At 32.8% G+C, this 26,542-nt stretch overlaps 2 protein-coding genes across 5 annotated transcripts in view; one reads left to right on the forward strand and one right to left on the reverse strand.

Annotated features, from left to right (window-relative positions):
- Positions 1 to 8,075, reverse strand: part of LOC143049654 (neuron navigator 2-like) — a 342,816-nt gene extending 334,741 nt beyond the window's left edge. The window contains exons 1-2 of the mRNA XM_076223278.1: positions 7,814 to 8,075; positions 7,557 to 7,650 (exon numbers count right to left, since the gene is read on the reverse strand). Coding sequence (XP_076079393.1) covers positions 7,557 to 7,622 — 66 coding nt within the window. The 5' untranslated portion in view covers positions 7,623 to 7,650; positions 7,814 to 8,075. The remainder of the gene's footprint in view (positions 1 to 7,556; positions 7,651 to 7,813) is intronic.
- A 143-nt stretch (positions 8,076 to 8,218) lies between these two features.
- On the forward strand, positions 8,219 to 25,330 carry LOC143049656 (uncharacterized). 4 transcript variants are annotated; one of them, XM_076223291.1, is made up of 12 exons: positions 8,219 to 8,492; positions 10,406 to 10,808; positions 11,470 to 11,549; positions 12,625 to 12,755; positions 13,893 to 14,040; positions 14,407 to 14,477; positions 16,267 to 16,351; positions 20,241 to 20,384; positions 20,863 to 20,934; positions 21,356 to 21,397; positions 22,902 to 23,099; positions 23,819 to 25,330. In XM_076223291.1, exons 1-12 carry the CDS (start codon positions 8,465 to 8,467, stop codon positions 24,895 to 24,897), a joined length of 2,481 nt encoding a protein of 826 aa, XP_076079406.1. In that variant the 5' UTR covers positions 8,219 to 8,464; the 3' UTR covers positions 24,898 to 25,330. The 4 variants fall into 4 exon arrangements, with proteins under 4 accessions (XP_076079406.1, XP_076079405.1, XP_076079408.1 ...); XM_076223290.1 differs by having other exon boundaries at positions 8,220 to 8,492; positions 21,350 to 21,397; XM_076223293.1 differs by lacking the exon at positions 8,219 to 8,492 and adding an exon at positions 8,636 to 8,656 and having other exon boundaries at positions 21,350 to 21,397.
- Positions 25,331 to 26,542: the final 1,212 nt, after the last annotated feature.

The following is a 26,542-nucleotide window of genomic DNA, read 5'->3' on the forward strand; positions in this document are numbered from 1 at the left end:
AAAGCAACATTATCTTTTTTGGATTTAATTCGGATTTGATTTACGCATAATGAGGTCCCCTGACTTTTAGTTAATTTACTTTTCTTCTAACAAATCCACTATGGGAAAATTAAACAATGTTGCTTATACAATTTATGAAGAAAATAATATATAATTGACAGAAGGTAAATTTTAATAAAATTTGATTTAACACACTTTTTCACAAAATTTTATATTTTATATGACCTGATTTATAATATAAAATAAAACAACAAATAAAGCAGAACTCAAATAGCAACAAAATAGTCAGTCATGCTCGGTGTGTAAACATTCTGCCATGCCAACAAACAAACTGAAAAATAAAACAAAATAGCAAAATAAGTTTTAAAATATCAAAATAAAATAAAACAGGCAATGTTCACTAACATAATAATCCAGAGGTGGATCCGCATGCTGCAGGAAAGGTGCAGCAAAATAAAATTGACCCAAATGTGTTTCACAGGGAATCTTCTTCGACCTTTTTTGTCATTAGATTTGGTATTTTGGATCCACCCCTGTACTTTTTTTTGTTTTCTATATCTACTTATCTCAAGAAAACAACATGCAAACAATACACATAACATGAAAAATTATGTAAAGCCTCAAAATATCTGTTTCTCCTAGATAAAATTTAGAATGAAAATGGGGAATGTGTCAAAGAGACAACAACCCGACCACATATGAAGACCACCAATGGGTCTTCAATGCAGCGAGAAACTCCCACACCCAGAGGAGTCCTTCAGTTGGCCCCTAAAAAAATGTTACTGGTTCAGTGATAATGGATGCCATACTAAACTAAATTATTCACAAGAAACTAAATTTAAAAATGCCTTTTCTGTTTTTCTGTTTTATTCTATTACTTTTCATTGCTGGAAAACATGGTAAATAGTTTTAGCAAAGACATTTTAATATACTAGGACACACCCGCGAAATCGCTGGCATATACAGCTTGTGAACTGTTGTAGTAGGATGATTTTTTTGTAAAAGATATAATGTATGGAGAATTTCATAAAAGGTATCAAAAGCCCTCTCCCTTTTTCCAAAGTCCGATATTTGTTTCCTTTCTGTTAAATTCAATTATTTTCGTGTTTCTGGCTTCAGACCACAATTATTTTTTTCTCCTTTGCTACAATGCATCTTTTGGTAAAAGTCAATTAAGATTAAAAATTTGCACCGCTTCAAACATGAAATAAATGTAACTGCTTATATATAGACCATTATTAGTCTAATAACATAAGCTTCTATGACAATCCATCAGTGCTTTTTCTTTTGAGGGCCTTATAAACATGCCAATGGTAGGATATGAATCTTGTATAAATGACTAAGACCGACTAAGGCTAACTTGAGGAGTAGTCGGAGGGGTTCTGATCCCGAAATTAAAACCATGAAGTCCCGAGATGCAGAATTTAAAGAAATTTATATCCCGAAATCGAAAAATATATTCCCGGATCCAGTAAGGATCAATCCCCAAATCCTGAGCTTAAAAACACCCGATCCCGACGTCCCGAATAAGGACATGACTCCCTCTAATCTCTACCCTATTTTCATTTTTGCGAAATCACTACCTCCACTTTCAACAATAAATATTTATGCCCCACTTATGGGCATTATGTTTTCTAGTCTGTGCATCCATGCGTTCGTTCGTTCATTCGTTCTTCTGTCCGTCCGTCCGTCTGTCTGTCCCAATTAAGCCTAAAGTTTTTGGTCGAGGTAGTTTTTGATGAAGCTCGAAACTTAGTAAATATAGTGCCGATGTGGCATCCATGTACTATGGACACATTCTTGTTTCAACATGTTTTACTTATTCTAATATATATGCAACTGGTATGACCCCTTAAATAGTAAACATTTCAAAGAAAACAGTAGACAGAATACAGAGAGTCTCTATATATTATTTAAGTAGTATAATTGTAGTTCGCGAAAAATAATTGTCCTCTCTAAGGAGGTATAATAGTTGTGGTTCTTGCGATCTAAACACCATGATATGGAGAACGCTCTGATTGGCTTATTAATTTTTCATTTTTGTTATCTATCATACGATTGGTTGTACTTTACTTATTTTAATATATATGCAACTGGTATGACCCCTTAAATAGTAAAAATTTCAAAGAAAACAGTAGACAGAATACAGAGAGTCTCTATATATTATAGTACTATAATCGTAGTTTACGTGTAGATAAATGCGAAAAATATTTGTCCTCTCTAAAGAGGTATAATAGTTGTGGTTCTTGTGTTCTAAACACCAGTTTATGGAGAACGCTCTGATTGGCTTATTTATTTTTCATTTTTGTTATCTACTATACGATTGGTGGTACTTGTGATGTTTCAAACCGGAAGTCTTATCTATGATTAAAAGTCAGTCTGATGACGGAATCACTATCCGGACTCCTTTTTTGTCGTTTTTCTCCAAAAATAACTCAATCTGAATTATCATAAGAATGGATGACAAATACGACTATGCATGTTACCTATAGAACACAGAGGCATGACGATTAATTTAGCGTGGAAGGAAGAGAAGTGACACACAAAATGAGGTCTTCTTGTTTAATAGTAAAGATTATAACAGTGTTTCTCACTTTTAAAATCCTCAATAAACATTTGACCAGGTCCCTGGGGATAACAAAAAACACATATTTGTAAACCTACACGTACAAACTTTTTAAAACTTTTTATTTTTTGTAAACTATAAAGCTTAGTTTCGGGTTTCTTAAATTTGTTTATATATACATGCACTTTTTAAAGATGTTCAAATTACAGATAATTCTGAACTTTTATGCTGATGCTCTCTGTAAGGATAATTACAAATGTACATCCATTTAGTTCCTATTTCAAAATCCAACAGAAAGAATTTTTTATAGATCTCTATAACTACCTGCCATGAAAAGAATACACTATATCAATTCAATCAAATAGTCTCCTGATTAAACAGTTAATTATTTTTTATGACATATTTGTTTAATATTTCTTAATTAGGTGTTAACTGTAGAATGCTAATAGCCACAACTGACTGTGAACTGGCTCCCTAGTGTGACCACATGCTAACAAGGATTCAGTCACTAACAGGCATAGTGTGCAATTAACACTTTTTAATAATTGATTTAATTGGTTCCTGCTGAGATGGACTGGGTTAATTACTTAATCACAACAAATGTCAGAAAGATGCTATGCTCCTGACAAGCTGGATCAGGAGTATTTCACATTTTTTTTAATGGGTAATCTTGATATAAGTGAATTACAATAAATGAAGAGAAAACTATATATTTTTTTTACAATTTTCAGATGATTTTTTTTCGAATGGGATAATTTTAATTTTTATAACACATTTTTTTTTTCAATTGAGAAGATTATATCAGTATCAAGAAATGTACAGCTAAATATCCTGTTTTTACCTAAATTGAAAGAAACATTTTCCAATAACAAAATGCAACCTTCAATCAAATCAATGGAAAAGACAAGTACATCAGTAAATGAATTTGAACTAGTCTGTCCCAATTTCTGCTATAAAGCTGTCCACATTAATCTTTGGCAGAGGCCAGCTATTGCAAAAGTGCACTCAAAAGGAACATTTAAAAAGAGGGCAGCTCTAAATTTGATTAAAAAAAAAGTGTAATTGAAGTCACATTTTCAAAGATATTTGCACGATTAAAGTATGATCTAATATTGGATTTTGATTGGTAGTAGATAATTTAAGCCTATTAATTCATGTAGTTCTGCATTCTTTAATCTCTGACAGGTTCTAAGAAAATTTTAAATATACTCAATATAATAACATAGGTAATTACAATTAAATAGGATCACAAGTCTCCAATCAATTTATCATAAATACTTAAACAAACATTCTAAACTATAATATTGATGTCACCCCTGGGTCATGTACAGATAATAACATCTATAATCAGGGAAGAAAAGTCACATGCCATAGAATTAAAACAATGAGGTGAGATTGCCCCTGGTCATAGGGATCAATCAAATATGTTGATTCAGCAATTCATTTTCAATAAAAGCTTATGGTCTTACAGACAAAACTGATGTTCTCTGTAACAAAATGTATTATGAATAAAATGCCAAACATAAACACAATAAGGTTAGAGGTCATTATGGTTTTTTTTTAATTGGCAGGGGAAGATATTCTAAACTTATTATCAAACTGCAGCTGGGATACAAATGAAAAAGATTTTCAATGTTTAATATTCATATCTTAAAATACATATTTCTTTTGAAGTGCATCTGATTTTTTCAAAATTACAGAGTTTTAAAGCAAAAAAAAGTCCATAATGTATTTTCAAGTATCCTTTACATGTGTTATGGTAGGCTCAGTTTCTATGTACAATTACTGACTTAAGAAATCAAGAGTGATCATATTTTGTCAAATATTCCTCTGTGAATTTAGGTTGAAATACATTGTACATGTAAGGGGTATTATAGAAGGGTCCCCTACTTTACCCACCCAATTCTATACACTGCATTTAACATGTTAAATCAATAATATCATTGGAACATTATTCTGTTGGATACTCAGAACATACAGACAAATTTGAGTGTTTTCTCTCAAAATAAACAGAGCTTGTTTACATGAGGAACCTTATTAATTTGAAACAGTCATGTCAGGTTGGAACTGACCCAAGTCGACATGTTTCCACTTACAAATGTAGTTCAAATGTCAAAATGACCATATTTCACACAGTGCCCTTATTAACATCTTCTGGCATTTTAAATTCCATAACACTTGGTTACATTTCTTTTTATTTCTGGAGCAAAACTCAATACACAGTCAAAGGTGATGAATCATCAAGTGAAATGGATTAAATGCAATGAAACTGATTTGTAATTTACATCAGAATAATGAAAGAGATATTTGTTGTTCTAATCAATCCTTTACACTTTTCCTTATATATAAAATTCCACAACAAAAAAATCCATTTAATGCAATTGCTACGTTGAGTATTAAAATATGTCATTTAGTGACAATTAGAACACTCATAGAAATGGGGTTTGGCATTTAAAGGACCAAATTGATGATTCTTCAAATCTTTTTTAAGAATATATTACAAAATTAACAAAAATAGACAGGACCAAATTTATTTTTATAGGACATGTACATTTTGTTGTACTGTTGGTCCTGTGATAATTTAGAGGACTGCATGTTATAAACTTCTTTTTTATTTTATGAATATTAAGCACAATAAACATGAGAAAATGATAGATTGAATATATTTAAAAAGACTGATATTTGAAAACTTAATTAGTTGTATACTGTAACATGTATGAAGAAAAGTATTCGTGAAAGGTATTGCTTAAATTTTTATTTTTTGTTCTATAAAAAAGAAAAAAGAATGAAAAGAAATATTGGCTACAAGCTCAAAATTTGTCATCTCTGAATATCAATGAATGATTTTTTTTCTCAGTAGGTATAAATAGGTATGGAGTTAATTCAAATGCCCAAATTATCTACTAGTATCCATTTTGAAACAATTGTAAGATCATCATGACACAATTTCATCAATGTAGCAGTGTCTAACCTCATCGTTTGGAGCATTTACTCCAATCCTCAATTCCAGCTTTTCCGTTTTGGTTTTGAACATTCAGGTACAATTTCAAAGGGATCCATAAACTTACACACAAATAATTGTCTGGGAAAAAAAAAGATGTGTGTTTTTGGCCACTTTTTCCTAAGCTGTTGGTACCATAACCCCCAAAATCAATCCCCACCTTTCTTTCATGGTATTGAACCGTGTTTGGTTTAATTTCAAAGAGATCCATTCACTTAAACTTAACAGTTATTGTCTGGAAATCAAATGTGTATTCAAATGACGACCCTGTCCCTACCAACAAAGACAATGCCACCACAATAGCATTATACAAATGCACATTTTTAGTGGTCATATAAAAAGCTGTTAATACCACCCAAATGGGTCAGGATCCCTAATAGACCTTGAGATGAGGAACTCAGATGACGTAATTAAAAAAAAATATTAGTCTGCCATACAATTGTGGGTGCTGTGATTTTAAAAACGGACATAAATGAACAATAAGAACTGTTTTATAGAGCTGATGTGATGAGAAAAGAAATATGTAGATTTGACCTGAAATAAATTATTAGAAAGGACAATTTTTTTATTGAATTTTATGATCAGAATTTTGGGATTATTTCATGAGGATAGTGTCATTTTTCACCATTTTCCGGGGTCCAGCAATTTGCGAAAAAAGTAATCTCACTTGCCACCCCGAAAATTTAACCAGACATGTATAAATGTATCAGGTTCGATTTGAGCCATCATCAGACATGTTCAAGTAAACGATATGGACTGAGCAGCGGAGGAAAACGTTACCATTACTGCCTATGGAGAATTAATTGTGAATGTTTACCCAAATACTATTTTTATTCAGCCCTTTTATGAGGGGGATAGGAGGGGTCCTGATCCCGAAATCCCGGGCTTCAAAACACGTAATCCTGAGGTCCCGAATTGAAATAAATTGAAATCCCAAAATTCGAAAAAAGAATTCCCAGTTCCCCGGCAGGGTCAGTCCAGAAATCCCAAGCTTAAAAACACCTGATCCGGGAGTCCCGATAAAGGTCCTATCCCCCTCAATTTGTGTATTAAATTTCCTTTGCAACCTAGCTATCTACAACACTGAAGGATCAAAAGCAGGCTGTTAGTTATTCTCAATTGAACTGTATCCTATCTTTCATATCAGGCCTTCTATAGATAACAATACAGCTTGGGTTTTTCTCATTGTCGAAGGCAAAAAAAAATCCACTTCATTTGAACTTATGGGGATACCACATCTCCTTATCATCAAATTAAATGTATGTTGCATTATTCATTTTGATGAAAACGCTAGATTTTAGAGACATTCCCATGGTTGCCTGACATTGGGCAAAACAGAGTAGAAATTGTTTTGGTACTTCAGATATGTTTAAAGTGATGACTAGGGACTGACCTTATTTATCATTCAAATCTTCGGACACAATATGAAATTTTAACAAGACTGTGAAGAAACTGAAAGGTGACCAAAATTATGTACATCCAGACAGTTGTAGCTTATTACATTAAAACTGATCCATCTTTATTTGCTCTTATAGGTAAACAAAGCCACTATTATATTAAGATAAACAAATGTATTCTCTAAAGAGCCTTGTGCCACTGATGGCATCATGCTACACTCAAATTCAGAATTATTTTAATATGTGTCCATAAAATGAATTCATTTGATTTTTTAACATTACATGGCAACATCTTTCAAGTTAAAGAGTTTCTTTTCTGATTTTTTTATATTACTAATTTATCATCATATATAATATATTGCACCTGTAGTTTTTATCATTCTTAATCATGGGTATCTTTAATTTAGTTTTATTCTTCTGCAAGTTTACATGTTAATTTATAACTGACATATTAGTTTTATCTAAATACAGTCAAATATGTTACAAGTTTAATAAACACCTGGATGGCTCATCTGTTAATATTGACACTTTGTCATTGGTCATTCATTGTATGCTAAATGAAGTTTAATTAAATTGTATATTATTTACCTACCTTGATTGTTTCTTCCACAGAATTGGGTGGGTAGGGTTGATAGTGTTGGTCTCCATGTGTTGCCATTCCTTGTTTATTTACAACATGATGAAATCTGAAAAAGTGAAAAGTCACCTGTTTTTGATGTTTTAGTAAATTTCCTTGTTTTCGTCAATAAATCTTACGTATGTGGTCATTCATATTTCCAAAAGAAAGCACTGCAGTATTAATAATTCATAGCATGAAGGGTAAAGCAAATAAATATCCAAGACATTTACCATTTTCGTCACAATTTAAATATTTGTGTATTCCATTGCAGGTGTGTATTGAAGAAAACACGCACTTCCTTGTGTAATACGTCACGAACATTAGTGTTAAATACTTTTTGTACATTTTTTTTCTCAGGGAAAGTTTGGGAAGATGAGCCCTATTTTTAGTGTCAGGGGTATAATTATATATATTTTCACACATTGTTTTTTTTTCTCAAATTAACAGTGCTGAGGAATAAACAATTTTGTCACGACTTGTTTTTCGTTTAATCTATGCTGCACATGGCTTAGACTTGTTCAAAGACATTGACCTGTCAAACTTTGAACTGACCCCTGAATCAATATTCTGATTGGCCAAAAGCATTTCAATCAAAATGGCTTTCAAATCTCATTGGAAATAATAATATGGGCGTTTCCTTTCTGTCTTAAACCCCGCATCATCTCGCGCCAAATTTCCGCGGAAAATGTTGTTGTTGTAGTCAGTTGACAGAGAATTTTTCGTTTGTCTACGAGAATCGTTAGGAATAGTCTTTATTTGTTGGTTTTTATCTGAAGGATATTATTTTTTAGCTCCGTAGACACATATGATATTTGTAACCTTTCAAACCCACCTACGTCATCCACACAAACCTCATTTGGAAAGGAGCCAAAATACCAAGAATGAAACAAGAGCCAGACGATTCCCCAAGTAAGTTGTGTTCTATTTATTGTTTATGATGATTGTATTGAATGGCCTACCACCAGTAGACTGTGATTTCACCTTTCTTTTTGGCTGATTTAATGGATAATTGAATACAAATATGCCTGACCCACATTTGAAGAGGATTTGACGCGATGGCTAAGTATCCCCTTGTAAGATGATTTAATGAAAAATTTGGCTCTTAATGAAACGTTATTACGTTTGTTAAGTTATTTTATAATATTTAGAGTTTAGAAAGAAGTTTATTTGATAAAAGAATGTCTTCACAATCAATATCTCGCAGTTGTCATGTCTAAGCCGGTAATTTTTCCGCGAACTTTTACGTGCCATTTTTGATCAATTGACCTAATTTGCGGCCCTTCTGTATTTCAAACAAAAATAATGTCTTTTGGCTGCTGTAACAACTGACTGTAATTGACATGCGTTAATTAATGAAATGTTTCTTAATTGATCTATTCATTATTGATTAAATCGACATGATACAACGTCAGTGAACTGTGAAAGAAGATCACAACAAAGTCCGTTATTGTCGATATGCAGTAGGCGGGCCGGTATGGCACACACGATCACGCGCCAAATTTGAACGCGCTAGCTTATCAAAATTTTGAACGCCAGAAACAATCCCAACTGTTTTCTGTTCAACCTTACAGAAAATTAAGAAATTTGTTAAGGATTTCATAAATGACACAGAAGTATTTGTATGTGGTAAGATTGTCTGACCTTGGGGAACATAACAATTTTTTTTTTTGTAAACAACAACAAACCTAAAAGCAGTGGCAGAAATGAACATGAAACATATCAGAATGAAACTTGTCTGAAAGTGAAAGGTATTGCCAAAAAGAATGAAATTAAGTTTGTTTGGTCAATTTTTAACCCGAAAAGAAATGTTTTCACCAGAATTAATTTTGTGACTCTTACAAGTTCAAACTGATTTAAACATATTCATATGCAGATCTAGGATTTTGAAGAAAAAAGGAATGTGCCAATAACCACATTTGTAGCTCCTTGATAGCGGAACAGTTTTTCCTGTCCCCCTAAATCAATCTTTCATATATGAATGCATTATTACACAAAAAGTGATCAGGAAAACAAGATAATCCCATTATGTATATTATAGAATATTTATTCACCAAATAAGGGCCACAGGAGGGCATTTGCATACAAACCATATTGTAAATAATACACATGTGCAATGCAATCTAGACATTACTGCATTGTCCTGTCAAGAATTAGATTTTAAAAATGAAAATACTATTATAACTTAAAGATGACTGAATCATACGTATACACTTCTTGGTGAATTTTCTGTGTCACTATTCACCAATTTTTTTTTCAAACCACTAGCTATAGCTTTTGAAACCATAATATTCCAACACTTTTCTTATGTGTTTAACCAAAGCTTTGTAAATACTAGTACTAATAAAAAAAAAACAAGATTACTCAATGTTCCTTAAATGAAGGTAAAGTTTGATTTTACAGATTAAGCTTGTTGTTGAGTTGTAGTTTTTCAAGTAAAGCCAAGTGATGCAATGAGTGTGGGCCGTACAATAACTTGAAAACACTGAAATCATTTTAATTTGAGATAAATATGTGTTGTCTCTGATGTCTAATTGAAGAACAAGTTTAGTTTTCGTGATTTTTACTTGTATTTTTAAGTTGTAGATCAGACCTTTCAGCAGCAAATAGTGATTCTTAGACTGTTGTCCGTGCAGTAACTTTTAAATGCTTTGACAAATATTTTCAAATTTAGATATATGTTGTTTCCCCAGACTAAATGACAGTCAAGTTCAGTTTTCATGATTTTAGCTTTATCGTTCTTGAGTTGTTATTCTATCTTTAGATTGAATGAGAAAATAATGATGATATAAACTAACGGTATGACATTATGATGTCTTTTTCAGATATGTCAGAGGAAGCATCTAAAGGCGAGGAAAGAGTCCCATTTTCAAAATCAACAAATATAAACAGAATTTCTGAAAAAGCAAAAAAGTCTCAGAAACAAAAAGAAAGTACTAAACCTATCAAAGAAGGAGAAAGCCCTGACAGTAGACCAACAACTCCAGTACAAGAAGGTAAAGAGGACGGAGAAGAAATTGCTGCACCTCTCACACCAACAACTAATCTTAAAATGCTTTTTAGTGCCGTCAGTCCGGAAATTAGAGATAGGGAAAGCAAAATGAAGGACATATCAATTGGAACTGATGATGATGTGGTAGTTGTAGAACCACCTGACTTTGGAGATGATTTTGATTGGAAGCCAGCTGGTTCCAGGAAAGAAAAATCACTTGGATTGCTTTGTGCCAAGTAAGATTTGTACATAGTTCATCATAGGACAACATTAAAAAACAGTTCATCAATTAGGACATCATAAAAAAATCATAGTTTTTGGTTCTTATTCATCTATACACAAATCTGTGCATTTATTATATTGCATTCTTAGAAGGAGTTATTTTAAAACTAAGATTATCCTAGGGAAACCAAATTAAGTAACAAAGTTTTATTTTGAAAAGTTTGCTCAGCGGTTTTGCTTTGTGAAATATTTAGGGAGCACACTTGTGAGTATTTCTCCATTAATAGTACATAATTCATATTATACAAGTTGAGTAAGGCAGTGAAGAATGCTGTAATTTTATGATTTTGTTCAATTTATAGAGTCAGTCTTAACGCTCAAGCACAGGCCTACCTGCCATGGCTTGTAAAAATCATCTCTTCAAGCCAATATATATATAGCATTTGACTATAATTTTCATGAAATTCAGCTTTGAATGTTTATAGTGAAGACTGATAAAGGTGTATATTAGCCATTGATTTCAAAGCTTAACTGTCACAAAGATATTGTTATGAGCATTATTTTCACAACTTGGAAATAAAGATAATAAATATTCACAAAACCACTATACTTAGTATTAATTGTACATAAACTCAATGTCGTTTCAGCAATATATTTTGTTTTATTTATTTACAGATTTTTGAATAAATATCCTGAAATGCCAACAACCAAGGACAGTAATGTTATAAGTTTAGATGAAATAGCTAAAGATTTAGGTAAGAGTTGCTGGAATATAGAAAAGAAAAAGAAACTCAATTCTGAAGACAGGGCTCATCTTTCAAAATAATTGTTTTTCAATTTAACTTTTGTTGTCTGCTTCTGCAATATTTATCTCAAAGTTTAATTATAAAGTGCTTTCGATTTGAATGGACATTTTCATTGTTGAAGGCTTCATGGTGACCTAATACATCTGTCCTTAGGGGGTCTTTTCAGTGGTCTCTATGGCAATCATGTCTTGAAAGTGATCATAGATTTTATCAACATCAAGAGTTCAGTCTGTGTTTCATGGAATTTTATGAAATTTGGACTAGAGCTCATTTATAGCCAAAACACAGTTTCCTGAGCAATCTTGGAAATATGTTATTATTTCAAATATTTTTCTGATAGATGGACTTTTTGAGCTGACCTTTTTGTAAATTTTCATGGATTCATGTTATGAAATTTGGAGAGAAGCTTTTAAGCCAACATTACACTTTTATGCTGACATAACAATAATAGTAAGGAAGACTAAGGGTTGTACAGAAACCCTTACAAATTTTTATTAATTATTGGTTGCAATTTATATCAAGCAATCCTTTATAGTAAATGAGAACCTATCAGTTCTATTTAAACAACAAAACAGACAATTTTATCTTGCTGAAAGAAATGAACACATTACTTGATATTTTTATTTTAAAATCTTTTCGTAAACGTCTAGTTTAAGAGTAGAAATAAAAGCATGGTTTCGAATTCCTTTAATTTCATTTAATGTCCGGAAATTTTTTTGAGAAAGTTAATTCTCCTCTTGGAGCTCAGTTATACATAATAGCCTGCATATACTTACCATTTGACTGGGGCACTAATCTTGATTTCTATAATAATAATATAAAAAAATGAGGAGATCTGGAAATCAAAACAAGAACAGAAAAAAAAGATTATATACAAGTAACTTTTATGTAGTACTGTTATATAGTATAAAGTATATTTAACAACATCAAAGAATCTTTGATTTCAGTTTTCACATTTATAAAACATGAAGGTATAGCACATTTACAATTATATTATATATATATATATATTTATTGATTTTAGGTGTAGAAAGAAGAAGGATATATGATATAGTAAATGTGTTAGAGAGTGTGGAAATAGTCAGTAGAATTGCTAAAAATAAATATGCCTGGCATGGCAAGTCTAACTTGCCTGTAACATTAGCTAAACTAAAGGTAATATATAACATGAAAAGCAGTATAATCATGTGAACTTGGGTAACGTCATGATCACATACAGATCGTTAGAAAGTGCTAAAAACATATACATCGTTTGCCATCAATGACAATGTTGAAAAAATAAGGGTACTAGTCATAGGAGTTATTTGTTTACCTTGAATGTTTTTGTTGATATACTTCATTAACCCTTTCGCCGACGAGTCCCGGTTTACCGGGATTCACGCTTCAGACAGCTGACGATGAGTCCCGTTTTACCGGGATCGGAATACCTCTTTTATGTTTCCCGCTCAAACAGTGCAAACGTGGGTTATCTTTCTTTGATGGATAACCCGGATGAAAGTGTAAACATTGCGGTTCCGTTTGTTGAAAACCGTGTCAAAATCAGAGGAAATTTACGGAATTTACGAGAATTTGAAATGAGGGAACATTTTTTTTGAAAGAATATGGAAGAATTGAAGCCAAACTAGTATACTTTTTTGACATAAAATGTCGTTTTATGTACAAAACAGTTGGAATGGACATCGATCAGTGTGAGGAATTTGTACAGCCTCATAAAATTTTTCAAAATTTTGCCGTTTTGGGTTAAAAAATTACGATTTGGGGTGAAAGAGTCGAATTTTGAGAATTTCACCTTGATAATGACGAAAATTTGAAAATTTTGATATTTTATGAAGAAAAAATTGTCAAAACATGAACAAAACTGTGAACATGGTCTTAGTGAATAAAATAAATACACAAATAACTACAAACAAGTTTTTATTGACATTTATTATGAATATTTCCAACTTGAGTAATAGTAGCCAGGGACGCCATCGTCTCAGAGTAGCTTCTGTCTTGGCAGCAATCGGTGAAAGGGTTAATATGCATTATCACAATACAAGAGCTGGATGCAAATTGAAAAAATAGGGCATCAAGTGGATACTTAGGGTACAATTTATTTTTGTGCAGCCTGATTTAATACAAGGAACAATAATCATTGGTTCAGGTTTTACTTGAAATGCAATTATATTTTGATAGTTAGCATGTTCATAAGAAATTTGATATTCTTGACTTATGTTTCATTTAGTGATTGAATGAATTGTTATTCTAGGAATATTATTGTGAGAAATTTATAAAGAACCCATTTTATTTTAGGCACTAGGAGATGCAGAAGGTTTTGCAGAGCAGATGAAGAAATTACGAGATTTTGAGTTAAGTCGAGAACTAGCAGAACAGAATGCAGCTATGTGTGGAACCAAGCTTGAAAAACCAACATTTAATATTGAAAATCTAGGTGGAACAGGTAGATAAGATTTTTTTTTTTTTTAATTTCAGTTAAAAGATCAAAGCTGTAAAAAGTTCTTTAGTCTTTTAAAATTATTATATACTTGGCCTTGATACATGCTGCTTGGAATCTTTAAAAAGATGATTTGGCTCTTTGTAGCTGAAGTAAAACTAAAATTAAAATTTACAGTGGTTTTACTGGAAGGAGACAAAAATAAGATGGGCACTATTATTTATCAGTATGTAACAGTTTGTCCCTATTTGAAATCATAACAACCATGTTTAATGTAACAACAGATCATGATAAAATTAATACATCTGATAGAATGAACATTTCTGTAAAAGTTTGTTTGACATAATAAAAAAAAATGATTTTCTTTTTCAGCATTAATGAGAAAAGACAAATCACTAGGCATAATGAGTCAAAAGTTTCTGATGCTGTTTCTCGTTTCTGAGGTAATAGTCTTTTCTTGTAAAATTACTTTACATTTACACTGTATTCTCTACTGAAAACTTTTGTTGACCAAAACAGGAAATGATAACTTATGTTAATGCACTGTGTCTATGAAAAACAATTTTCCTGGGTAGAGTTAACCACACATTTAAAAAATCGAGGAATTATAAATTTTATATTGGTATGCAGGAAGACTTGGGCTAAACCATGAAACAAAGTATCACAAGAATGACATTTTCCTAAAAAAAAAAATACACAAAAATTGGTACACACAGGAATAAATGAATCCACTGTATCAACAGCATTTATAACTCAAAGAAGATCAATGTAAATTTATACTTTGTTATTTATTACTTTTGAGTGACAAAAGAATTAATTATTGTTTATAATTTTTCATATTAAGTAAACTCACAAAATGAATATGCTCGTCTCAAATAACTATCACTGCAGTAGCTAACTTTAATTTTTGTAAGTGATTGTAATACCCATTGAAGATATACTGAGGATTCATTTAGATCTTTGTTGGAGTCCATATAATTTTGGTTGGTAAACAATATTTGTTTTCAGACTGAAGAGTATCAAATTTAACAGGTTCATATTATAATCCTATTAAAGAAACTAAAAATGAAATTTTTGTTTAGTATGTGAATTTGTGGTTACCAGTACCCATGAAAACCAGATATGAATATAAGAAAAGAAGATGTGTTATGATTGCCAATGAGACAACTCTTCACAAGAGACAAAATGACACAAAAATAAATGGCCCCTAAATAACAAATGTAACAGAATTCAAAAGAGAAATCTAATTGCCCAATTTATGTAAAAAAAAATTATGAACAAAGCACTAATGATAATAGATGCATTAATGTGCGTATTGTTATGCGTTTACTTTTCTACATTGGCTAGAGTTATAGGGGGAGGGTTGAGATCTCACAAACATGTTTAACCCCGCCGCATTTTTGCGCCTGTCCCAAGTCAGGAGCCTCTGGCCTTTGTTAGTCTTGTATTATTTTAATTTTAGTTTCTTGTGTACAATTTGGAAATTAGTATGGCGTTCATTATCACTGAACTAGTATATATTTGTTTAGGGGCCAGCTGAAGGACGCCTCCGGGTGCGGGAATTTCTCGCTACATTGAAGACCTATTGGTGACCTTCTGCTGTTGTGTTTTTTTCTATGGTCGGGTTGTTGTCTCTGACACATTCCCCATTTCCATTCTCAATTTTATGATAAATATTTTAAACAATGCCTTATAATCCCAAATCTACATGAATTTGACGAACGCTGTTGAAGTTTACATCTGTCGTGAGATTCAAAGGTTGTAGCCCATATGAAAAAAGTGTGATGATTTTATATCTGATATTTCTAAAGCTTTGATTTCATATGACAGAGTTGAAAATTAGGGAAAAGGGTTGAAGAAATAACATATACCTTATATTATTTCAAAATAAAGACTGGGGAATCATCTTACATGGTGGGAGTCTTACATTTTCATGCTTAGATAATAAGAGGGCAAACAGTAATGTGAAAACTAATGAGGGGGGAGATAAACCTAATTTAATTACTTATTACATAGTAGATTATTCCATCATAACAAATTTCCCCATTTTATAACAGATATGTATTTTTGTTGTCATAGATATTGTGTGAATCAAACAATGTATGAAGGCCGTATGGTGATCTATAGTTGTTAATTTCCAAGTCATTTTGGTCTCTTGTGGAGAGTTGTCTCATTGGCAATCATACCACATCTTTTTTATATGAAGGTTATTATTTATCTTTCTCTTTTCAGCAAAAAACAGTGAATTTAGATCTAGCAGCGAAAATACTCATTGGTGATGCAAATGTAGATAGGTCTGACTATTCTAAATTCAAAAGTAAGTAAACACTTCAACCCAGTGGCCAGTAATCATGATATGCAAAAAAAAAAAATGCCACACAATGAGCTTTTTTTTACGGGAATAACCTAAGAGATTTGTCCATAGATTAAGTTAACTTTTCCAGGTACAATGTATATAAACTGTTAAAGAACATTATTTTGTTTTACCCTGGAAACGTTGTTTGGATTTATTTAAATTAGGTACATCCTGATTATGGTCCTGAAACAGGATTGTTCAAGTCAGGAGTTTTACCAGTAACTTAGTAAGGGTTGTCATTGTAAATGAATGTTTAATTATAGCCTGTCTGAGAGCTACAGCCTCATACTTTAATTATAGCCTGTCTGAGAGCTACAGCCTCAAACTTTAATTATAGCCTGTCTGAGAGCTACAGCCTCAAACTTTAATTATAGCCTGTCTGAGAGCTACAGCCTCAAACTTTAATTATAGCCTGCCTGAGAGCTACAGCCTCAAACTTTAATTATAGCCTGTCAGAGCTACAGCCTCAAACTTTAATTATAGCCTGCCTGAGAGCTACAGCCTCAAACTTTAATTATAGCCTGCCTGAGAGCTACAGCCTCAAACTTTAATTATAGCCTGCCTGAGAGCTACAGCCTCAAACTTTAATTATAGCCTGTCTGAGAGCTACAGCCTCAAACTTTAATTATAGCCTGCCTGAGAGCTACAGCCTCAAACTTTAATTATAGCCTGTCAGAGCTACAGCCTCAAACTTTAATTATAGCCTGCCTGAGAGCTACAGCCTCAAACTTTAATTATAGCCTGCCTGAGAGCTACAGCCTCAAACTTTAATTATAGCCTGTCAGAGAGCTACAGCCTCAAACTTTAATTATAGCCTGTCTGAGAGCTACAGCCTCAAACTTCAATTATAGCCTGTCAGAGCTACAGCCTCAAACTTTAATTATAGCCTGCCTGAGAGCTACAGCCTCAAACTTTCATAAAGGCTACACTGAAAACTGCCTTCTTTTCTGAGGACATTTATTTTAATACAAGAAGTAAATGTTTATTTTCAAAAATAATAGCAGAGGACACTGGATATATAGATTCCACCACTGCAAAAAAGTGTTACAATAATTCTCCACTCAAGACAGTTGAATTTTAGTATTTAAAGCGTGAGGCTTGCAGAAATTTTTAAATATGTCAAATTTAACTGTTTAAAGTAGAGAAGTATCATTATACAGGAGTAATAGTGGTGGAATCTGTTTCTCTAATGATTTTTATCCTTCCTTTTCAAATATTTGCAGAAAGATGTGTACTTTATAGGTGACTTCATCAGGCATGGTCACAGAAACTTGTGTACTTTATAGGTGACGTCATCAGGCGTGGTCACAGAAACTTGTGTACTTTATAGGTGACGTCATCAGGCGTGGTCACAGAAACTTGTGTACTTTATAGGTGACGTCATCAGGCGTGGTCACAGAAACTTGTGTACTTTATAGGTGATGTCATCAGACATGGTCACAGGAAGTTGTGTACTTTATAGGTGACGTCATCAGGCATGGTCACAGGAAGTTGTGTACTTTATAGGTGACGTCATCAGGCATGGTCACAGAAAGTTGTGTACTTTATAGGTGATGTCATCAGGCATGGTCACAGAAAGTTGTGTACTTTATAGGTGACGTCATCAGACATGGTCACTGAAAGTTGTGTACTTTATAGGTGACGTCATCAGGGTGCTATAAACAGTTTCGTATAAAAAACTAGGGGTTATTCCCCAACTAAAAATAGACATGGAGGGAAGTCCCTTTTTATCAACATAATTGGTGAAAAAGTATCATGTTTTTTGTATTTGGTTGTAAAGATATGTTAATTAACTTCAATTAAAACAGGTTGAATGATTAAAATAATTTAAAAAATTAGATTAAATATTCATGTTTTGAGGGGAGACAACACTGTAAACAGTGTTTTTTTGGCAGTGAAAATTCAAAACTTATTTGCAGCCACTGTAGCTCTTTTCGGAGCAGGCGAACGTAGCCTGAAGCATGAATTTTTTGAAAGACCAGGTAAAAATCTATGAAATTCATACAACTTTGATTATGAAAAATGTGCAGGTATCATGTCTTCAGGGGTGTGCACATGACCTGATTTCAGGTTTTTTAAGCTTAAATAAGGCAATGTTTTTCCCAGTTTCTCTGGATAAAACTTTTTTATACTATTAAAAGTACACTTTTTTTTTATTCCATTATAAACTAGAGAACATTCTGATTCCAGTGATATCTAGTTTTATACAGGTATCTTTATTAATCAGTCCACCACTAAGGGTCACTTATACATGGTCCCTCAAAATATGACGTCATAGAAAAAAACTGTTGATTGCACCCTCAGGCATGGTCACAGGAAGTTGTGTACTTTATAGGTGACGTCATCAGGCATGGTCACAGAAAGTTGTGTACTTTATAGGTGACGTCATCAGACATGGTCACAGAAAGTTGTGTACTTTATAGGTGATGTCATCAGACATGGTCACAGGAAGTTGTGTACTTTATAGGTGACGTCATCAGGCATGGTCACAGGAAGTTGTGTACTTTATAGGTGACGTCATCAGGCATGGTCACAGAAAGTTGTGTACTTTATAGGTGATGTCATCAGGCATGGTCACAGAAAGTTGTGTACTTTATAGGTGACGTCATCAGACATGGTCACTGAAAGTTGTGTACTTTATAGGTGACGTCATCAGGGTGCTATAAACAGTTTCGTATAAAAAACTAGGGGTTATTCCCCAACTAAAAATAGACATGGAGGGAAGTCCCTTTTTATCAACATAATTGGTGAAAAAGTATCATGTTTTTTGTATTTGGTTGTAAAGATATGTTAATTAACTTCAATTAAAACAGGTTGAATGATTAAAATAATTTAAAAAATTAGATTAAATATTCATGTTTTGAGGGGAGACAACACTGTAAACAGTGTTTTTTTGGCAGTGAAAATTCAAAACTTATTTGCAGCCACTGTAGCTCTTTTCGGAGCAGGCGAACGTAGCCTGAAGCATGAATTTTTTGAAAGACCAGGTAAAAATCTATGAAATTCATACAACTTTGATTATGAAAAATGTGCAGGTATCATGTCTTCAGGGGTGTGCACATGACCTGATTTCAGGTTTTTTAAGCTTAAATTAGGCAATGTTTTTCCCAGTTTCTCTGGATAAAACTTTTTTATACTATTAAAAGTACACTTTTTTTTTATTCCATTATAAACTAGAGAACATTCTGATTCCAGTGATATCTAGTTTTATACAGGTATCTTTATTAATCAGTCCACCACTAAGGGTCACTTATACATGGTCCCTCAAAATATGACGTCATAGAAAAAAACTGTTGATTGCACCCTCAGGCATGGTCACAGGAAGTTGTGTACTTTATAGGTGACGTCATCAGGCATTGTCACAGAAAGTTGTGTACTTTATAGGTGACGTCATCAGACATGGTCACAGAAAGTTGTGTACTTTATAGGTGACGTCATCAGGCATGGTCACAGAAAGTTGTGTACTTTATAGGTGACGTCATCAGGCATGGTCACAGAGAGTTGTGTACTTTATAGGTGACGTCATCAGGCATGGTCACCTTTTTTCATAAAATCACAATAGAAATTGCTGAAGAAATCTAGAAAGTTTGACATTTAGTTAAATTTCAACCAATCATTTGCCGAGAACAGAAATTTAGCTAGTGAAGAGAATATTGATCAAGAAATGTGAAAACAGCACAGAAAATTCGAGAAAAAACATTTTAAAAGTGGAATAATAAACCAGGATAACAAAAACAATTCACCCACACACACATAATTACACAAAAGGAGAAAGAAAAGACTTACCAATAGTAAACATTTTATAATGTTTTTAAACAAATTCTTTACATATTTTTTTGTTTGTTTTCAGCAAAGATTAGAAGATTATATGATATAGCCAACATTCTTACTAGTCTAGATCTCATTAGGAAAGTACATGTAACAGAATTTAGGGGAAGGAAACCAGCATTCAAGTATATAGGACCTGATTTAATGCAGATGCAAGACATTAGTGGTAAGACAAACAAATATTTTTCTGATCAACTGTAGTTTTATTTTAAACAAACTTTTTTAATAATGCTTGTTACATAAACATTAAGTTGTCATGGGGAAGCAACTTAGGGGAGGAGCAGCATTATTTCAGAGTTACATTTGTTGGGGGGGAATGCAATTGAGGGTGTCTCATTAAAGCTACCTGTTTATAAAGCAGATAGCACCATGTCAACTTTATGAACTGAAGTTAACAACAATACTTTTTTGGAGGCCAGTTCTTGTTGCTTAACATCACAATTTTACAATTATATTATTACTAAAGTTAGAACTTCTTTAAAATTGAGGAAGACAACCTCTGGTTTAATTGGGTAGAAAAACATGCCAATTCATAAATAATTTGAGAATACATATCAAAGGTGTTTGTAATGCCATCCATTAGAACTAGAGTTACACCCCTTGAAATTATTTCTGCTTACATGTCAATTTTCTCCTTATTTCAGTATGTTATAATGATGGATTTCACAGACCAAGTTCGAGGCATTCATTGTTGGATTGTGTGAAGAATAACCAAGGTGATTTTTATTTTCAAGTATAGTTTAGAAAGATGCAGATTAATTTCAATATCTTTTATATTTTTTATGTGATCTATCATAAGCACTAAGTTTCAGTTATTGTATGTACATCAAAGTTTAACTGAAAAATAAAAGAAAGAAGGATTATATATACAAGTCCAGTATCCCTATATACTTTTTCATTGTTTAATTTTGAAAATCTATCAAAATGTTTTTCAGGTTTTTTTTCACTATTCCTTCAAACTTTCCTCCTTTTGCTGTTTTAAATTGTATGTACACTTTTGAGTACTCAGTCTGTTTCAAACTGTTTTAGAGTTTGTCTGACCGAGAGAAAATTTTTTTGACTTTTTCTTCTATATTAACTTTTTATGTTGAGATAATAAAAACATCTATATTTATGTATTGTGTTTTTAAGTTGCAGAAATGGTATCAGGAAAGAGATCATCAGAAGCCCAAACTACTTGTAAGTATCAAGTCCAGTTCATGACATGCTACTTAGATTTTCAAAGATTGCATTTTTGTCGAGCCTTCGACTTTTGTCAAAAAAGCGAGACATAGCGATCCTACATTCCCGTGGCAGCGTCCACAAATATTCAGTTATTGAAATTTTAAACTATCCTGGATTTCTACCAAACTTGGAAAGAAGCTTGTTTATGATCATAAGCTAGTATCAAGAAGGAAATTTAGTTAAAATTTTGTTCTTGTTTTTTCTGTATTTTACTTAGATTGAACTAAGCTTTTCTTCCAGTTAACATTACATACAGTTTGCAGTTAAAGTTTTAAAAACATTTATAAAAGAGTATTAAACTATGCTGAGTTTTTACCAAACTTGGACAGAAGCTTCTTACAATCAAAAGATAGTATAGAGAGGAATATGTTTTTGGGTTTTTTTCCTCATTTTTGTTAAGCCTGCGATTAACAGCAAAAGTAGGCGAGACACTGGGTTCTACAGAACCCTTACAAATTTTTATTATTATGCCCCACCTACGACAGTAGAGGGGCATTATGTTTTCTGGTCTGTGCCTCCGTTCGTTCGTTCGTCCGTTCGCCTCAGGTTAAAGTTTTTGGTCAAGGTAGTTTTTGATGAAGTTAAAGTTACATCAACTTGAAACTTAGTACACATGTTCCCTATGATATGATCTTTCTAATTTTAATTCCAAATTTAAGTTTTGGCCCCAATTTCACGGTCCACTGAACATAGAAAATGATTGTGCGATTGGGGCATCCGTGTACTATGGACACATTCTTGTTTACAGAGTAATTTTCCTTTGTTTGGTACACATTGTGATATTTAGAGAATAACCTTTTATATTGAAATCTGCAAGTGAAATAAAATTTTGTCAAAATTATTAAGTAAAATCAAATAAGATATTTGAACTTTTCAAAAGTTTCAATTTATGCTTGATTGCATTACAAGGGGGTAAAGGTAAAACCTGATTTAACCGCTCGTTTTTCTTTCTTTTTATGAAAATAAGGAGATGTGGTATGATTACCTCTGAGGCAAATGTCAACCAAAAGGCAAAAGTTTAAATGAAGTGAATGTAAAGCAACCTTAAGGCCTTCAACAATGAGAAAAACCCATACTATATTGGGGTCTATAAAAGGCTGACATTGAAATTTAATTCAATTGAGAAAACTAATGGCCTAATTTATGACAACCACTGAACTACAGGCTCCTGACTTTGGACAAGCACATAATGAATGTGTCGGGATTAAACATGATTGTGAGCACTCAACCCACCCCTAACCTAGGACAGTGGTGTAACAGTACAACATAAGAACAAACTATAAAAATCAGTTGAAAATGGCTAAACTCATCAGATGGATAAAAATACATGTAACACAACACCCTAAGTAGGGATGAGAGCCAAATTGTAACTGTGAGGCCAAAAATCATTGCTATGTGTAAAGCAAATTTTTTGGTGTAGTCCTTATTATACTACAATATCTTCACTTTTTAATTGTAGATGACAAGAAAAGGAAGACTGATCCATGTAAAAGTGACAGAGGATTACAAGTGTGTGTATGTGAACCAGTAAAGAAACCATCATTTCCTCGACATTCATCATTTGAACAGATTTGTGAGGTGGCTGAGAAGGAACGGCAGAAATTATACGAGTCTATGTCACAACCCTGTAGTCCTACTCAGGATTATTCTGGTGATGGTAGGTGTAATCCATGACAGACTGGATCAGATCCAAACTTTAAAAAGGGTTGTTAAGGGTTTCTATACTAAACAAATAGCTGTCAATGCAGTTAAAAAAACCTAAACATTATACTTAATTCTTCAAAAATGTTGTTAGTTTATTTAGAACAAAATAATGGCAGTTACATTGGAATACTTATTTTGGGTTAAAAGTCGAATTTCTGGAATTTCATCTATCTAATGTTGAAAATTTGCTAATTTTATTAAATTATGACCACATTAACAAAACTGTGTCCATGGTATAAGTGAGTAATATATAGAGACAAGTTTTAATTGATATTTGATATGAAGATCTCCTACTTATGACAGAATGGCCAGGGAAGCCATCATCTCAGAGTAGCTTCTGTCAGGGCAGCTTTCGATGAAAGGGTTAATCAATGGACATGACATGTTTTTAAATCATCCAAGAGTCCTAGAATATCTCCCTTGCAAATATCTGTGTATTAGATTGTACAGGTAGCAAATCGTAAGCTGTCTTGTTTATGAAAAACAGTCAAAGGTTAAAAGAAAAGAAAGAAAAAAAAAACTATTTTAAAACGTGATTTTAACAAACATGTACATTAAAATCTTAATTCTTTGGACAAATACTTTGTTTTTTAACTTAAAGTTACTGGTTCATAAATGAGCAAGTTCTGTTAATATTAACCATATGTTAAATTTATTCCTTTATTATTGCAGAGTTTACAAAGAGTTTGAGTCAAGGTGACACCCCTACTGCTAGCCCGCCAAAGAAAAAGGGTTCAAGTAAAATAGTGGTACAACGCAATCTAACTAGTGAAGAAATCAGAAAATCAAAAAAAGCTGAGACAATTATTATTAAAACTGGAATACCTGCATGTAAAAATCCAACCATGATTCCTCTTACAAAAGATCAGATAGATGCTGTTTTAAAATCACTCAAAGTTCCAGTACCTCTGAAAGGGGACAAAAATGTCAGTGAAGAATCAGAGGAGTCGTCAGATGAAAAATTATCCAATAAAAGATCATCCACTGATAGTGAGTCGGAATCAGCTCCTAAAAAATTTAGGGTTGACTTTCCTTCACCTCCTTCAGATGATAATATAGAACAGAAAACTTTTTCTGACGGCAACAAAACACCAAAAGCACTTCATACAACTCCAGAATTCGTAGGTACTGTTGAACCTGAAAAATCTAGTGACTATGAACCATTGGCTGTGCCATTTCCTGAAATGGAAGACTCAATTGAAACAAATACTCATGTTGATAATTCAGTTGCTCAGATGGTAGGGAAAGTGCTAAAAACATCACAATCAAACATCCAAAGAATAGCTGTTCAGTTGCCAAATCAATCTCCTACAATACTTCAGTTTCCAGTTGTTAGTGTAGGTTCACCCACAGAGGCAACGAGGGTGACGCCTTCACAAGTACAAATTCTTCAAGGCATGCCAGTTAGTACGACAGGAAGAAATGGCCAGTCATTTAATTTTATGGTACCTCTAACATTTAGTCCTCCGTTGACACCTGATGCTAGTCAGTCATTGTTCTCCTTCCCGTCGTCAAACCAAACAAGCACCATGGTTACACAGATACAAACATCTGTGGGAATGGCTACGTCTAAAAAAGCTATCACCATTCCAAAGTTTGTCACTCCGACGGAAAGACCAGTTACTACTCAGTTCTATAGGAGCACCCCTGGTGGGTTAGTTCCTCTTACATCTAGTGAAATCATTACTCTCTCTAAAGATGGACCTTCAACGGCAGTGAGAAAACTTGATCTCCCAGACATTAGTGTGTAGTTATGGCTTCTTGCTGGGCAATGGGCGATAGAATAGTTGTGTGTGCATGTTAGATGTTAGACTGTGTATGAAATTATTATTTATTAATGAGCTCAATTTCCATAATTTGTTATCTTGTTAATTAGATGTATCCGATTTTAGCATGATGTATAATATATGGATGATTTATTTATGTGTGTATGTATGTGTGTGAGTGTATTTTATGTCTTGTCAGTGCCAGAGGAACTTTTAGAAAGTTTCTTTTTATCTATTTTAATAGTGCAGAGAATAACTGAAGATTGATGCAATTTGTTGTTGTCAAAATTGTTAAGTTTTATATTATAATTTTAAGGAATTTTTCTATGTACTTAATGAATTGTACACAGAATTGAATTGTACATACAATACAATGTTTTGTAATAAACTATTGATTTTATAACTTATCAAACAAAAAGCTCTCATGTGTTTGTACGATGAATCAAGTTTCGGTTAACAGCCAACTGCTTTCTTTGGGTATCCCTTCATTTTTACTAGCTGGAAAAAGATAACTGCTTTCTTTGGGTATCCCTTCATTTTAACTGGCTGGACTAAGATTATAACTGCATTATTTAGGTAACCCTTCATTTTAACTAGCTGGAATAAGATTATAACTGCTTTCTTTGGGTATCCCTTCATTTTAACTAGCTGGAATAAGATTATAACTGCTTTCAACAGGTATCCCTTCATTTTAACTAGCTGGAATAAGATTATAACTGCTTTCAACAGGTATCCCTTCATTTTAACTAGCTGGAATAAGATTATAACTGCTTTCAACAGGTATCCCTTCATTTTAACTAGCTGGAATAAGATTATAACTGCTTTCAACAAGTATCCGTTCATTATAACTAGCTGGAATAAGATTATAACTGCCTTACTCATGTATCCCTTCATTTTAACTAGCTGGAAAAAGATAACTGGTATCCCTTTTATTAAATTGGACTTCAGTAAGAGTGAAGGCTTGTCAGCTTGAAAATGGAATAATATATTCAGGAAGTATCACATGTGTTCCTGTAGACTAAATTCAGAAATTTATGTGAGGTTTTTCATAAATGTGAATTATCCAACTAATTGGGTTTTCGCAATAATAAGAACCTGCATTTTGATATGAAATACTTATATCTTTATTTAGCTTTATCATGCAAACACAATATAAAAATCTAGACCCCAAAACAAATGGTACAACAAAAACCAGGAGTGATTTCAGGTGTCTTCTGATGGTAAGCTGATTCTGCTCCACATGTGCTCAAACCCAGTGATCAGTCTAATTATATAGATTACATTAGAAAAACTACAAGCTGCACCAGAAAAAGGAGGGTTTCTCCAGGCAATCTTTGTATCGCCTTGACTGAGTCAAAAAGCAAGACATAGGTATGCTGTTTCCGGTGTCAGCGGAGTCGAAAATGTATTAGGTCTAGATTATAATGAACCACTAGTAGCAGGTTAATGATATTTGGTATGCAGTTGTATTTGCATTGGCACATCTCATTGCCAAAGAGATTATTTGGTGCCACCCCCTCAGTCATGGTCTATTGAGTTTGAAACGCCTCTTAGTTGACATGTATTTTAAAATTAGTTTGTGATTAGGTCAGTTTATTGGGAACCACTAGTGGCAAGTTAATGATATTTG

This window comes from Mytilus galloprovincialis, chromosome 10, assembly GCF_965363235.1.
Source record: "Mytilus galloprovincialis chromosome 10, xbMytGall1.hap1.1, whole genome shotgun sequence".
In the NCBI taxonomy this organism is placed as follows: domain Eukaryota; kingdom Metazoa; phylum Mollusca; class Bivalvia; order Mytilida; family Mytilidae; genus Mytilus; species Mytilus galloprovincialis.